At 44.9% G+C, this 16,468-nt stretch overlaps 1 protein-coding gene across 1 annotated transcript in view; it reads right to left on the bottom strand.

The window, feature by feature from the left end:
• Nucleotides 1-9,961: 9,961 nt before the first annotated feature.
• LOC123456047 (myomegalin-like) overlaps nt 9,962-16,468 on the bottom strand; it is a 136,806-nt gene continuing 130,299 nt past the window's right edge. The window contains exons 5-7 of the mRNA XM_045138661.1: nt 15,712-15,788; nt 10,767-10,890; nt 9,962-10,141 (exon numbers count right to left, since the gene is read on the bottom strand). Of these exons, the coding sequence (XP_044994596.1) occupies nt 9,962-10,141; nt 10,767-10,890; nt 15,712-15,788 (381 nt within the window). The remainder of the gene's footprint in view (nt 10,142-10,766; nt 10,891-15,711; nt 15,789-16,468) is intronic.

Below are 16,468 nucleotides of genomic sequence, written 5' to 3'. Positions count from 1 at the left end.
TCTGGAACAGTGGGGTTCATCATGTGTTACTGTGCGTGGAGAGGAGAGACAGAGCACCTTGCCATCTGTTTACGTAGTCTTTATTCCTATCCAATTCAGAGTAGATCAGTGAAGCAGCTACTAGTCATGGAAGCCATCATTGGCTCTCAAGAGGTGACATCAGCTCTCTGCTCTCCAAACAGTCCTATCCCATCCGCTAGGGCTGCCATTCTAAAGCACAAAGGAGAACTGGAGAGATGGCTTAGTGGTTAAGGCACTTTTCTGCAAAGCCTAAGGACCCAGGTTTGATTCCCCAGTACCCATACAAAGCCAGATGCACAAGGTGGTGCAAGTATCTGGAGTTTGTTTGCAGTGGCCAGAGGCCCTGGTGTGCCCATTCTCTCTCTCTCAAATAAATAAATAAAACATTTAAATATAAACTGTATGTTTTATTCTTTGCTTTTGTTTTTAGTTCTCTCTTGCTTACATGTTCTTAGCATCCAGAGCACCGCCACCAGCCAGGGGCCAGGTATCCGAACAAACACATGAGCCTGTACGGGGACATTTCTGACTCAAGTCCCGAACATTGATCTCCTCCTATTTCCCTCCTGACGTATCTGGTCTTCAAGGCCCAACTCAATGGGTAATGTCCGGGCAAGTCTCTCTTTGCCTTCCAAAGGCATAATCACTGCCTGTTTTCTGTGGGTCCCTTCAGCACTCTTTATTACACCACCACATGCCAACAGCTCACTGGCCCATATGCCCTTTGAGGGCTAGAACCCATCCCTCCCCAGACCAGAGGTTCACGCTGACCAACACAGTTACTCCATCATTCCCTAGAGGGAATTTTGGGAACCCATAGGGGTCCTTACTTTTGTTGTCACAGTGATGAGGGGGACCAGGGATGTTATATAACTTGGAGTGGGCAGAGCAGACCATTGCCTCAAATTCCAAATGGTTTCTGGATGTCCAATCTGAACCTAGAACTTAATTATGCTGCACATAGAGCATAATGTTAATATATGTTCAATTTTCCAAAAACTGAATTACTAAATAAGGGAAGATTTCATTTATTTACTTATTTATTTATTTTTTATGCAGGAGAGCGAAAGCAAGACAGACAGAGAGAATTGGCGCGCCAGGGTCTCCAGCCACTGCAATTGAACTCCAGACGCTTGCGCCACCTAGTGGGCATGTGTGACCTTGCACTTGCCTAACTTTTGTGTGTCTGGCTTACATGGGATCTGGAGAGTCGGGCATGGATCTTTAGGCTTCATAGACAAGCGCCTTAACCTCTAAGCCATCTCTCTAGCCCAAGATTTTATTTCTTGGGGGAGCGCTTGGAAATTTGCCACTTCCTCATTACTAATGGCATGGTCACTTGCTACTTTTGAATTGACAGCCTTGCATACCTGGATCATGCTACATTTGAAGCTTTAACATTCACAGTGGATGTTCTGCACAAGTAGGGACCCTTGTTTTCTTTTTTATATTGTCTCATACAATTTTGTTCAAACTTTTGAATATAAAAGTAAGCACTATCTTATTACAAGTTAAGCTGTTTTAGTATCTCTTTTTAAATATCTATTTCATAGTTGTTTTAAGGGTTCAACAAATTTGGAGCTGTGGAGATGGCTGAGCAGGTGGGAGTGCTTGCTGCTCAAGCATGAGGATCTGAACTAGATCCCTAGCACCCATGGGAAAAGTCAGGCATAGAGCTGGAGAGATAGCTTAGTGGTTAAGGCACTTGCCTTTAAAGCCTGAGGACCCAGGTTCGATTCCTCAGGGCCCTTGTAAGCCAGATGCGCAAGGCGGTACATGTATCTGAAGTTCATTTGCAGTGGCTGGAGGCCCTGGCACACCCATTCTCCCTCTGCCTTTCTCTTAAATAATTAACTAAATATACATGTGTATATGTATTGTATATGATATATATATAAGCCAGGATAGCCATATATGTGCCTGTAACTTCCAGCACTAAGAGGCTTGAAACAGGAGGACCCTGGGGCTTGACAAGAGGAACTGTTTCAGGTTCAGTGAGAGGCCCAGTCTCAAAGAAATAAGGATGAGTTACAATAGACACGGGGCATCCTTTTCTGGCTTCCACACATGTGTGCACAGGGCACATACACTGGCAGACACAAGCACACATATACACACCTCACATGTACCACATATGATGCATACATGTAAATCCATACACAACACACAAAAAGGAAAAGAAGAGCTCAATTAGTCTGAGTTCATCTAACTGAAGTGTTCAATGTAGTACTTGGCGCATCAGAAATGCTGCCATATATGACGGTACTAATATGATAGAAAAGTTGTTAGCTATCCATTGATACGTATTTTTAAAATACTGGGAATATGTATTTTAAAATCCTATCAACTCCCTTCTATGTTTTCTATGATAATACCCTCAGGGCTGGAGAGATGGCTCAGCAGTTAAGGTGCTTGCCTGTGAAGCCTAAGGACCCAGGTTCGATTCCTCAGTACTCATACAATCCAGATGCTATGAGGTGGTGCACGTGTCCAGAGTTTGTTTGCAGTGGCTAAAGGTCGTGGCATGCCAGTTCTCTCTCCTTCTCTCTCAAATAAATAAATAAATAACAATCACAACCATTTGTGGGCTAAATGTTCCCAGGATGTCACAGAAAGTGTTTCAATTTTCTTTTTTTTTTTAAGTTCATTATTTATTTATATATTTTTTCAAGGCAGGGTTTCACTCTAGGCCAGGCTGACCTAGAATTCAGTATGTAGTCTCAGGGTGGCCTTGAACTCATATTGATCCTCCTACCTCTGCCTCCTGAGTACTGGGATTAAAGGTGTGTGCCACCATTGCCTGCCTTTCTATTTTCTTTTTGTTTTGCAAAGAAATGTACTAATTATCAGGACCAGTTTTCTCTGAGCCCTTCATACCACTGGCTGTCCTGGGGAACAATAACACAACTGGACATTTGGGTTCAATCTTTGCCTGTGAAATGGACTTCTGTGTGCAAGGCTAACTGAGAGAGAGAGAGAGAGAGAGAACTGTGACCGTGAGCGGCTTTAATAAACAACTGCTATACTTAATTTCTTTGTCTTTTGTAAGATAATGAGTACAATGTGAATGAAGTTTGCAATGGATGATTCATTGATGGTATCTTTATGTATATACTACTCATCTTAAGAATAATCTTGGGACTGGAGAGATGGCTTAGTGGTTAAGCGCTTGCCTGTGAAGCCTAAGGATCCTGGTTCGAGGCTTGATTCCCCAGGACCCATGTTAGCCAGATGCACAAAGGGGCGCACGCGTCTGGAGTTCATTTGCAGTGGCAGGAGGCCCTGGCACACTTCTCTTTCTCTCTGTCTCTTTCTCTCTCTGTCACTCTCAAATAAATAAAGAAAAATAAATAAAAACAAAAAATTTAAAAAAAGAATAATCTTACTGCCTTTCAGATTGTTGATGTGGATAATGGTAATAGCAATTATTGTGTTTCAAGCAGAATATATACAACCCACTGCATGTATATTATTTCTCATAAGTCCTCATAAGTGCTTGACTATTAGGTAATAATATGTCTATTGCACAGAAGAGGAAGCTGAAGAGTTATTGAATTTGTCCAAGGTCATGGATCTGAACAAATGATGATGCTGGGATTCAAATTTCAAGACCTGAGCATATGGATTGAAGGCCCCTGAGAAATCAAGCTGCAGCTGAGCTGGAAGCCTCCTCCCTGTGAACCAGCTGTCAGGATGCTAGAAAGAGCCACATAGCAGGCATAGATTTTGAGGAGAGAAGTCATCTATGATCTTTTTTTCTTTCTTTTTTTTTTTTTTTTTCTTTTTCTTTTTTCAAGGTAGGGTCTCACTCTGGTACAGGCTGACCTGGAATTAACTCTGTAGTCTCAGGGTGGCCTTGAACTCACGGCGATCCTCCTACCTCTGCCTCCCGAGTGCTGGGATTAAAGGCGTGCGCCACCACGCCCGGCTCATCTATGATCTTAATGAGCAGTGGACCCTACAAGCCTTACAGTTGGCCATATAGGCCAAATGCGCCAACTAGTGCAATGGTGGCAGGTCTGTTTTGGGGGAAACCAACTACTCTCTGATGCACTGGAAGTCCACTCCATGGGAGGTAATTCGTGCCTGGTATTGAAAAATCTAGTCAAAAGCCTATAGCTGGATGGACATAAGCTTAGGAGGGAAACTATTACTGCCTAAATGGATATATTATGCCCACCAAATTGCCCTCTAGTCACTCACATTTATGCCCATATATTAACGATACTCTCACTTTTGGTTAGAGAAGCTTCTCTTTTCAGATGGTGGTGACCACTGGGTTAACTCACTGTAGGAGTGACAGTGGCGTGTTCAGCACTTAATGAGGCATTTCTGTCACACCCTTCAAGGCTCGGGGTCCACTGCAGAAGCGGTGGCAGAAAGAATGTAAGAGCCAAAGGAAGGGCGGGACTGCTTACAATGCTGTCTTCCAGACACAACGTGGCCTTGATATTCATAACCTCACAGTGAGTGACACTAGTAAACAAGACATGCATGACAATGGCATCAGAATAGAAGACAGTCTGATTGGAAAGCAAAAAGGAGTTCAAGTGAAATGAGAGGAGGAATGAGGAGGGGGCTCATGGTAGGGAATTATGATCATGATATATTGTCTATAATTACGGAAGTTTTCAATAAAAATTTGTTTTTTTAAAAAAAAAACACTAAGCATATTGATAAGAGACAGAAATTGGTTAGGCAGTCAGGGTAACAGAACTCCAAAAGTAATTTTTTTTTTTTAATTCCTTGACTCGAAACAGGAAATGTCACTAGGCTTGCAGAAACCTGGATGTTCCACCCTCCAGGAAAGATCTCTAGATTAAGCTTGCGCCCTTCCTAGACACAGCAGCTCTGGTCCTTATCTAAGATCACTGGCAAAGCTGTAAAGTCTGGACTTGGTCCATAGTAACCTGCCGACCTGGTCCTCCTCACGTGGCCACGCCCCGTAAAAATCCCCGACCTGAGTCTCGAGGTGGGCTTCTCAGACCCCTCCTGCCTCCCTGGGCAGGAGCTCCACCCTGCTTCCTTCTCTTATGTTCCAGGTTTAAGCCTTCTGTCTCTCTGTCCTCCTAAAGCTCTAAAATATAATAAAATCTTTCTGAAATCTAGTCCTCTGGTCCATGGATTTTATTCTTTGAATTCAGAGGACAAGGATCCAGGAATACCCTAATTCTTGGTGCACTGTCATATAAGGAACCCCAAACTCCTGCATCACTATTCCTTCTTATCATCCCACTTCCCTAGTGACAAGTCAGGAAAGCTTACACGGGAATCCCTGGGGAAGAAGCAAGTTTGTTCTGGGAACTTGGACTTCACTGGAACCTTGGGTGTTGGTTACTTTTCTCCCCACGATGCTAAAACATCTGAGAGAAGCAGCTTCTGGGAAGAGAATGGATTCTGGCCCAGGTTTGTGGAGACGCAGCCCATGCAGGGTTACGCCTATGGTGGTGGGAACCTTGTTCAAACCTGGGTCCGTCCATAGAGTGAAGCAGGAAGCAGGGCCAGGCTATGAGCTATAGGTCTGTACTTCCTCCAGCTAGACCCCACATCTTGTTTTTAAACATTTTTATTTATTTGAGACAGAGAGGAAGAAAGTGGCAGGTAGAGAGAAACAGGATGGGGGTGCCAGGGCCCCCAGCTGCTGCAAACGAACTCCAGACGCATGCATCGCCTTGTGCATTTGGCTCATGTGGGTCCTGGGGATACGAACCCGGGGTCTTTTGGCTTTGCAGACAAGTGACTTAACTGCTAAGCCATCTCTCCAGCCCTAGACCATGAATCTTAAAAGTTCCACAACCTCTCAAACTGGCGCCACCAGCTGGGGACTGATGTTCAAACACTTTCAAACCATAACGCCTTCCACAAGCCAGTAAGAATCAAAAGTGTCCAAAATATTATAGAGATAGCTTCAACATCTTATTCTGTCGAAAAGCACACTGACCAAAAACCACATCCTTTCATTCAGAATGTGAATACAGACTGGAAGAAGGGAGGTTTCACTGAATGATTGATGTTTGCTCAAAGATTTCATGTCTCTCTCTTGTAGGGATGATAATATAAAATGATCCTTCAGGGCTGGAGAGATGGCTCAACAATTAAGGCACTTGACTGCAAAGTGAAAGGACTCAGGTTCAACTCCCCAAGACCAACGTAAGTCAGATGTACAAGGTGGCACATGCGTCTGAAGTTCATTTGCATTGGCTGGAGGCCTTGGCACACCAATTCTGTCTGTGTGTCTCTCAAGTAAATAAAATAATTTTTAAAAATGTTTAAAATGATCCTTCATATGCTACTAGTCCTGATTTCCTTTCCCCATAAGCCACTGACTCAAAGGGAGACATGAGGAGATAAGCCTTGGGAGCTCTTTGTCCTTCACACCTGGGAGAACCTACTCTCACCGGCCCCTGGGCTAGAGCCTCCCAACGTGGGAGCTCTGCCCCAGTGAGCCCAAGGTGGTCCCATCAGATCATAGGTGGCAGTCAGGTCCCGGGGTGGCCCCCAACCAAAAATGGCCAAAGTTACTTCTTACAGTATACTACAGCTATAGAATCATTTATTGTGAAAATGAATTTTATGGAAAAGACTAGAAAGTACCACATAATGAATAGCTCAGTATGATTGTGTTTCTAAATACATAATGTGTTGAGTAATAAGAACAAATCTTTGTTGATAGCAGGTCACATTTTTTAAAAACATATCAATAATTTAGGGAGAATTTATGTGCCTTAATAAGCCTTGTCTGCCCAGTCATATTATTCTGTGCATACTGCACAGTCCTTGTTCAAAGCATTCTTTTAACATATTTTATTATTTATTTATTAGAGAGAGAGAGAGAGAGAGAGAGAAAGAGAGAATGGGCACACCAGGGCCTCCAGCCACTACAAATGAACTTCAGGTGCATGTGCCACCTTGTGCATCTGGCTTATGTGGGTACTGGGGAATGAAACCTGGGTCCTTTGGCTTCACAGGCAAGCACTTTAACCACTAAGCTATCTAAAACATTTTTTTTTTTTTTTTGGTTTTTTGAGGTAGGGTTTCACTCTAGCTCAGGCTTTCCTGGAATTCACTATGGAGTCTCAGGGTGGCCCTGAACTCACAGCGATCCTCCTACCTCTGCCTCCCGAGTGCTGGGATTAAAGGCGTGCGCCATCACGCCCAGCTTAAAGCATTCTTTTTTTAATTCATTTTTTAATTTATTTATTTGAGAGTGACAGACACAGAGAGAAAGACAGATAGAGGGAGAGAGAGAGAGAATGGGCGCGCCAGGGCTTCCAGCCTCTGCAAACGAACTCCAGACGTGTGCGCCCCCTTGTGCATCTGGCTAACGTGGGACCTGGGGAACCGAGCCTCGAACCGAGGTCCTTAGGCTTCACAGGCAAGTGCTTAACCGCTAGGCCATCTCTCCAGCCCTCTAAAGCATTCTTTTAGAGTATAATATAATTTGGTCTTCTTGAAATGATAATCTTTTTGTACTTTAAATCCATTCTGAAAACTGATTCCAAATCAATTAGCATCACTAGTATTCTAACCACAGAACTATATATATTTACTTCATAAAACTACATATATTAACTTAAGTGCTTACCAAAGGTCATGATGAAAATAATAAGTATATGTACATAAGTATTTCAGTATATGTGTGTCAAGAAATATTCAGCGAGCAATGAGCGTGGTTTTACTTCAGAACTGGACCTATTGTATTATTTCTTTCAAAATACTCTAAAGTCATAATTTTTCCAGGGCTGCTGGATGTCATTGAAGAATGGTAACATTATGGTCTTTAGTGACTGGGCGAATCTAGTTTTACACTCATGGGGGTGGAAAAGTGATATATCCATTGTCACAACTATAATAATTAGTCAAGACCGAAATCTAGTTCTTATTGCTAGTTGCATTTTCCTAATAAAAATGTATATAAAACATTTTTAAAATTTATTTATTTGCAAGGAGAGAGAGATAAGAGGGGAGAGAAAGAGAATGGGCACAGCAGGGCCTCTTAACCACTGCAAACAAATGCCAGATGCATGCACCACTTTGTGCACCTGGCTTTACATAAGTACTAAGGAATCAAACTCAGGAAGTCAGGCTTTGGGAGCAAATGCCTTTAACCACTGAGCCATCTCTCCACCAGCCCTAAATAATTTTGTTTTGTTTTGTTTTTAAGGTAGGATTTCACTCTAGCCCAGACTGACCTGGAACTCACTCTGTAGTACCAGGCTGGCCTTGAACTCACAGTAATCCTCCTACCTCTGCTTCCTGAGTGCTGGGATTAAAGGCACCACCAGACAGAGAGAGAGAATGGGTGCGTCAGGGCCTCCAGCCATTGCAAACGAACTCCAGACACATGGGCCCCCTTGTGCATCTGGCTAACGTGGGTCCTGGGAAATCGAGCCTCAAACCGGGGTCCTTAGGCTTCACAGGCAAGCGCTTAACCGCTAGACCATCTCTCCAGCCCCAAATTTTGCTTCTAAGTAACAAGGTAGGGCACAGGTGACAGACCGTCACTACACAACTACGCTGCCACACGGCAAAAAAAATGGACAGTTTCCAGATGCAATTAAGCTGCCTAGTCCTTTGACTCTTAGTTAAGCAAAAATGGGCAAAATACTAGTGGCTCTGACTTAACCGGGTGAGCTCTTGAAGAAGCATCTAGAAGTTACGGAAGCACCAGTCTCTTCTCTACTTCTGGCTGCGAAACCTCCACGTACAAACCGTGCAGAAACAACTTCTGCCAGCGGGCCCCCGAGAACTCCTTGCCCAGCACACACCTGGATCTCCCCATCGGAGACCCTGCGCAGAGAAGCAGCCGAGCCCCGGGTGTTCTCCTGACCCGCAAAAGCACGCACGTTCTTTTCAGGCGCTGAATGCTCAGCAGCAGGGAAGAAGGAGCCGTGCTGCGGGCGGTCCCAGGGCCCAGGTCGCGCCCGCCGCTGCCCGCCTCACCTGCACCTGCGCGCGCTCCTCCAGCAGCCGCAGCAAATGCTGCTTCTCCTGAGACAGTTGCTCCAGGCGGCCCTCCTGGGCGGCGAGGCTCTCCCGCAGCTCTTCGATTCTCCTAGCCAAAGAAAGGCAAGAACGGGGCTGGAGAGATGGCTTAGCCGCTAACGAATCTGCCTGCCAAGCCAAAGGACCCAGGTTTGATTCCCCGTGACCCACGTGAGCCAGATGCGTGTGCATCTGGAGTCTGTTTACAGAGGCTGAAGGCCCTGGGGTGCCTGTTCTGTCTCTGTTTCTGCCTCAAGTAAATAAAATAAATTTCAAAAAAGAAAGGCAAGAACAAACCCATGCTTGTCCCCATTCAACCGGGCACTTTATTATCCCACTTTTTAAAAATTTCTACATTTTTTTTGTATATTTTTGTATATTTTTAGTTATTTGAGAGCAACAGACAGACACAGAGAGAAAAAGGCAGATAGATAGAGACAGAATGGGCGCACCAGGGCCTCCAGCCACTGCAAACGAACTCCAGATGCATGTGCCACCTTGTGCATCTGGCTCACGTGGGTCCTGGAGAATCAAGCCTTGAACCGAGGTCCTTAGGCTTCATGGGCAAGCGCCTAACTGCTAAGCCATCTTTCCAGCCCTCCCCCCCACCTCTTTTTTTTTTTTTTTTCAAGTAGTGTCTCACTCTAGCCCAACTGAATTTTGCTAACCTGGAATGCACTATGAAGTCTCAGGCTGGTCCCAAACTCCCAGTGATCCTTCTGCCTCTGCCTCCCAAATCCTGGGATTAATCTGCTTATACTCCTGACTGCCAACAAACGAATGGTCTACATGGAAGACTAAGTCATAACAACAAAATTCTTTGGCTGTGGGGCCATCAAATCTCAGAAATGGTGGAAGCTTCCGCCATCAATCCTCCAAGGGGACATTGTGGCTCTCAGCATGGGGGAGGGGGGGAAAGGCAAAAGACAAACAATGAAATGACCACCGAAGACATCTACCTGTCCCTCTGAGCCAGCGCCTCGGCGTAGCCGTCAGGCTCGCCCTGGCCTCCCGGCGCATCGTCCCTGTCTCTGGTGGCGCTCCTCAGCTTCTCCGCCAGCTCCAGGTTACACTCCTTCTCGGCCTCCGCCAGAGCTGCCATCCGGGCAGCCTCACCCTTGGCTAGCCTGGATTCCTGCAGAAAAGAAGGGAAGTTCGCCGTGAGTTCAAGGCCACTGTGAGACTACATGGTGAATTGCAGGTCAGCCTGGGCTTGAACGAGACCCTACTTGAACCTTGAAAAAATCAAAACAAGAAAAAAATAAATAAAAGCTGGACGTGGCGGTGCACACCTTTAATCCCAGAACTCAGTGGGCAGAGAGGTAGGAGGATCGCCGTGAGTTCGAGGCCACCCTGAGACTACATAGTAAATTCCAGGTCAGCCTGGGCTTGAACGACACCCTACTTGAACCTTGAAAAATCAAAAATAAATAAATAAATAAAAGCCAGACGTAGTGGCACACGCCTTTAATCCCAGCCCTCGGTGGGCAGAGGTAGGAGGATCGCTGTGAGTTTGAGGTCACCCTGAGACTCCAGGGTGAATTCCAGGTCAGCCTGGGCTAGAGCGAGACCCTACCTCGAAAAACCATTAAGAAAAAAAAAAAAAAAAAAAGGAAAAGATGGACAGTTGAGAGGTTGCTAATGGCACTAAGACAAAAGGACACTTGATGAACTGCAGAGGGAAAGTGGAGGCGGGAGGCCAGAGGGCGAGGTGGCAGGGAGGAGGAGGAGAGGTGAGGGAGCCCAGCATCACCCCTCACCTCCTGCAGCAGCTGGATCTTGTTCTCCAGGAGAGCGTACGCATGCTCCGTCTCCTGCTGCCGCTCCTCAAACTGGCGCCGGAGCTCAGCTTCATTCTGGCTGTTGAGATTCTCCACGTCAGCCCTAAAACCACAGGGCGTTCGCGAGGTAAGAGCCACACACACATAACTTCACGAGCAGACTCCCCGAGATTGCTCCAGCCAGGTAAAGCCCCTCTCCTCAGTGTGACCACGGGAGAAAAACCGAGGGCTGTATTCCGCAATGCCGGAGGGACCGCTCTCTGTCCAGCCCCTTCAGGTGATCTTGGCAGACCTCTGGCTTCTTTGGTGCCGATCCAACAGGATATGCCTGACTGCCTAGACACTCCTCGTTACGGCTGTAGCCTCAAGAGGAGGAACTGGGCTATAGAGATGGCTTAGCGGTTGAGGCACTTGCTTGCAAAGCCAAAGGACCCAGGTTCGATTCCCCAGGATCCACATAGGCCAAATGCACAAGGTGGTGCATGCATCTGGCGTTAGTTTGCAGTGGCTGGAGGCCCTGGTGTGCCCTTTTTTTTTTTTCTCTCGCTCTTTCAAAAAAAATAAATTAAAATATTTTTTAAAAGACGTGCTGGAGAGCTGGGTTAGCAGTTAAGGCACCTGTCTGTGAAGCCAAAGGACCCAGGTTCAATTCCCCAGGATCCATGTAAGCCAGATGCACAAGGTGGTGCATGCCTCTGGAGTTCGTTTGTAGTGGCTGGAGGCCCTGGCGCAACCAATTCCACCCCCCCTTTCTCTCTCTCTCCATCTCTGCCTCTTTCTCATAAATAAATAAATAAATCATTTTTAAAAAAAGGGTTAGCCAGGCGTGGCGATGCATGCCTTCCTTTAATCCAAACACTTGGGAGGCAAAGATAGGAGAATCACCATGAATTCAAGGCCACCATGAGACTAGGCAACACAGTGAATTCTAGGTCAACTTGAGCTATAGTGAGACACTACCTCAAAAAAACAAAACAAAACAAGAATGAATGAATGAATGAATGAATGAATGAATGAAAGGAAAAAGAAAAGAGGAGGAACTATCGACGGGAGGCTGGGCGTCAGCACCCTTTCAGAGCCGTCCATCCCTGGACTCTTCCGTTCACGTTGCTTTCCTATAGGAATTGGCTACTTGTCTGCCTTCCTCTCTGTGTGAGTGTAATGTGTTCATTCCATGGAGGTTGCTGGGGAAGGATAACCATTTGAACAGCCGCAGGAGTGACCTCTTCCTTCAGAGCTGAAATGCCCACGGGACTGGCCCGAGGATGGGCCACCTGTGGTGCTCTGGGCCAGTTTTCCGTGGCCCCATGCCGACGGCAGACATCTAATCGGTGGAAGCTCAGGGCTGTGGCCCAGCTTCCCTTCTCTGATATCCCCGGGAATGGCTGTCCGGGCGCTAACATGAAGCGAGTAAGGTATCATCGGTTTATTTATAGCGGACAACAGCTGGCCTTGGATATCTGAGGATTAGGAATTTGGGGACAGTATCAGGTGTAGAGTGACCTTAATTCCGGTTGGGCTTTATTCCTGACCTAAGCCGTTTGTTGAGAACCATGAAACATCTTGTTCCCACAGCAAAGAATGACCCTGAATTACAGGCTCATGAAGCACCAAGACTGGTGAGCTTTAATATTTGGATCAGGAGGTTGTGTCCATGGAGACGAAATTAAGCTTTCCAAAAGATCACAGGGTTCCCTGGCTGACAGTGGTCACTAGTACTCAGTACCATCCCGAAGGCTCACCCCACCGGAGTTCTCTGGTCACTAGGCAGCCTTTGGAAAGCGTATGGTTTTGGTTGGACAAGAGACAAAAGTCAAAAGAAATAACCCGAGACTCCCAAAATGTCCAGTCCCAGGAATCAACCTTTACTTTCATACCACATCCTTTGCTAGCCTCCACAGATGACCCCTGCCTATAAGCTCTAGGGAGTGGAGTAACTTCTCTGAGTAACTCAGCCTCAAATGCCCCATTTAAGAGGGCTTGTAACCGTTGTAAAGCCAGGAGGTCCTGGATATCATTCAGATATCAAGAAATACTACAGACATAGAAGGAAGATGGGATCAGACCAAACATATACAGATCATGAGATACCATCTGAAGATATTTCAATAACAACTTTGATAGTACCTATTGTTTTTAAAAGTAATACGAAATGCAAATTATAAAAGTAATCTATTTGCTTTGAAACAAGATTTTGCTGTGTATGCCATGTTAGGCTTGAACTTGCTGTGTAGTCCAGGATAGCCTCAAACTTGAAATCCTTCTGCCTCGGCCTCATGAGTGCTAGGATTATAGGTGTGTACTGACACACCTGCATAAAAATAAATATTTGGGGGGTGCTGGAGAGATGGCTTAGCAGTTAAGGCACTTGCCTGCAAAGCCAAAGGACCTAGGTTCGATTCCCCAGGACCCACATAAGCCAGATGCACAAGATGGTGCCTGTGTCTGAAATTTGTTTGCAGTGGCTGGAGGCCCTGGTGCACCCATTCTTTCTCTCTCCCTCTGTCTGATTCTGCGTCTCTCAAATAAATAAATAAAAATAAAATGTAAAAAAACCTTTTTTTTCTTTTAAGTCATTTTGTCTTTAATACAAAACATGGGGGCTGGAGAGATGGCTTAGCAGTTAAGTGCTTGCCTGTCAAGCCTAAAGACCCCGTTCAAGGCTTGATTCCCCAGGACCCACGTTAGCCAGATGCACAAGGGGCACACGCGTCTGGAATTCCTTTGCGGTGGCTAGAGGTTCTGGCATGCCCATTCTCTATCTATCTGCCTCTCTCTCTTTCTCTCTCTGTCTGTCGCTCTCAAATAAATAAATTTAAAAAAAAAAAACAACAACAGGGAAACAAAATCCATTCAAACTTGTTGAAGGGAGGTTCCCATCAGGATTGACCCAAACAACCATGACTAAAGGCCATGATGGTATTTTTCTCCAGTGAGCATGATTGGGAAGAGTTACCATTTTTTTTTAACTTAAGATTTTTTAATTTTTTGTTTGTTTTTATTTATTTATTTGAGAGCAACTGACAGAGAGAGAAACAGGCAGAGAGAGAATGGGCGTGCCGGGGCCTCCAGCCATTGCAAACTAACTGCAGATGCGTGCGCCCCCCCTTGTGCATCTGGCTAACGTGGGTCCTGGGGAACCGAGCCTGGATCCAGGGTCCTTAGGCTTCACAGGCAAGTGCTTAACCACTAAGCCATCTCTCCAGCCCAAGAGTAACCATTTTGACAAAAGTATATAAAGGAAAAATTAAACTCTTCTACCCATCAAAGACTCCTTTTAAAAATATTTTATTTATTTATTTATTTAAGAGAGGCATACCAGCGCCTCCAGCAACTGCAAATGAACTCCAGACTCATGCTTGACCTTGTGCATCTGGCTTAGGTGGGTACTGGGGAATCAAACCTGGGTCCTCAGGCTTTGCAGGCAAGTGCCTTAACTGCTAAGCCACCTCTCCAGCTCCCATCATAAACTATTATCTTACTCTCTTAATGTCAGCAGTTTTAAAGAGTTTTGTAGCAAACTGTCCAGAGATTTTGTTTGTTTGTTTAATTTTGTTTGTTAATTTAATTTATTTATTTATGTATTTATTTGAGAGAGAGGCCGGTGGGGGGGGGGATGGGCGTGCCAGAGCCTTTAGCTACTTATAAACGAACTCTAGACACATGTGCCACCTTGTATATCTGGCTTACGTGGGTCCTGGGAATTGAACCTGAGTCTTTTAGCATTGCAAACAGGTGTCTTAACCACTAAGCCATCACTCCAGCCCCCATCACCAGCTCTCATCTTACTCCTGTGATGTCAGCAATTTTAAAGAGTTTTATAGCAAACCCTCCAGCGATTTTTTTTTTCTAAAATAATCAAGCAAGTGCATGCACACGCAGAGAGGGTTGTCAATCTTTACCCAAAGGCCTACGTTATGAGCACTATTCAGTGCTTTCTTCCTTCCTTACTCTATCAAGGACTTTGGGGCCCATTCTTTGTAATAACTGCATAATAGTTGATGGGTTGGTTTTACTGAATTGTCTTTGACCATTGTTTTATTAGTGGATAGTCATTTTAGTTGGATTTTTTTTTTTTTTTTTTTTTGCCATTACAAAGAATAACGAAGTAACTATCCTTAGGTTTATCATTTCATGAGTATTTGCCGTTATGAGAATGGAGTCCTTTTAGGGATTATATAATCAAGAAAATACCTCCTTTTTACTTTATTAGTTAATACACCATATACAAAATGCTGTCATAATTCTTACTTTAACCAGAGTATTAGAGTGCCCATTTTCCTAAACATTATGTCAGTGCTTAATATTATTGGATTGACTGATATTTTTTTTTTTTTGAGGCAAACCCAACAGACTAGCCTTTTTTTTTAATGTGTGTATGTGTGTGTGAGAGAGAGAGAAAGAGAGAATTGGTGTGCCAGGGCCTCCAGCCACTGTAATCAAACTCCAGACGTGTGTGCCACCCTGTGCACATGCTTGCGTGACCTTGTGTGTCCTGGGTCCTGCAGAGTCGAACATGGGTTCTTAGGCTTTGCAGGCAAGCACCTTAACCATTAAGCCAACTCTCCAGCCATTGACTGAAAATTTTTGATAAAGGTTATTTTCATATGTCTCTTTTATTAAAGGTGGAGGCATTCACTGTTTCCTGTTCTTTAACGTTTAGAAGGAAGTATCAATACAATCTTTAGTCTGATTCATTTATTAATCTATGGCAAGGTCTACCTGACTTAATAACATAGTCCAAAGAAAATCAAACATGAAAATCTAATGTTTCACTTCCCAAACTGAATTCCACATTCAAATGTTAGTGATAAGGGCAAGGGCTTTGATGCCAAATCTTACTTTCAGACTCTGGAGCTCGACTGTGGAAAAGCGCAGTGCTCACCTATGCAGACGGGTGTAGAGCGCTCAAGCTGCGACTCACCAGGTTTTATCCAAATGATGGTTCTTGTCCTGAAGTTCTTGTTTCAGGCTCTCCACTTCAACTTTCAGCTCGATGTTCTGAAAAGCACATAGACGTTCGTCACCATACTCTGACATGCCTCTTCACTCCCAACTCTTCGTGATGCTGGTCTGGGTCCACGGCTCGTCTCATCTCAATCATATATATAATCATATATATATCATATATATATATATATCATATATATATATATATATGATATATATATATATAAAACCCTTGACTTAAATGGCAAGCCAGGTGGACCCACAGCACAATCAAGAACAAATGAACTGCCTAGCTTCAAGATTCCCCTTCTCTGGGGCTGGGGAGATAGCTTGCGCTTGCCTGCAAAGCTAAAGGACCCAGGTTTTACTCCCCAGGACCCACGTAAGCCAGATGCACAAGGTGGCACATGCATCTGGAGTTTGTTAGCAGTGGTTGGGGGCCCTAGTGCGCCCATTCTTTCTCTCTCTCTCTCGACCCCTGCCAATTTCTTTCACTCTCTCAAATAAATAAAGGAAAAGAAAATATATAACAAAAAAAGAAGAATAGAGAATAAAGAAAAACAGCAAGAGAGACCCTGTCTCAAACAAGGAGGAAGTGAGGACTGACACCCTAGGTTGTCCACCGACCTCCACATGCACATCATCACACATGGGTGTGCGCGCGCGCGCGCACACACACACACACACACACACACACACACACACACACACACAACAAACAATTCAACCAG

This window comes from Jaculus jaculus, chromosome 19 (assembly GCF_020740685.1).
Source record: "Jaculus jaculus isolate mJacJac1 chromosome 19, mJacJac1.mat.Y.cur, whole genome shotgun sequence".
NCBI classification, from domain to species: Eukaryota; Metazoa; Chordata; class Mammalia; order Rodentia; family Dipodidae; genus Jaculus; species Jaculus jaculus.
The sequence above is the reverse complement of the archived record's forward strand: the minus strand, read 5'-3'. Positions and strand labels throughout refer to the sequence as shown.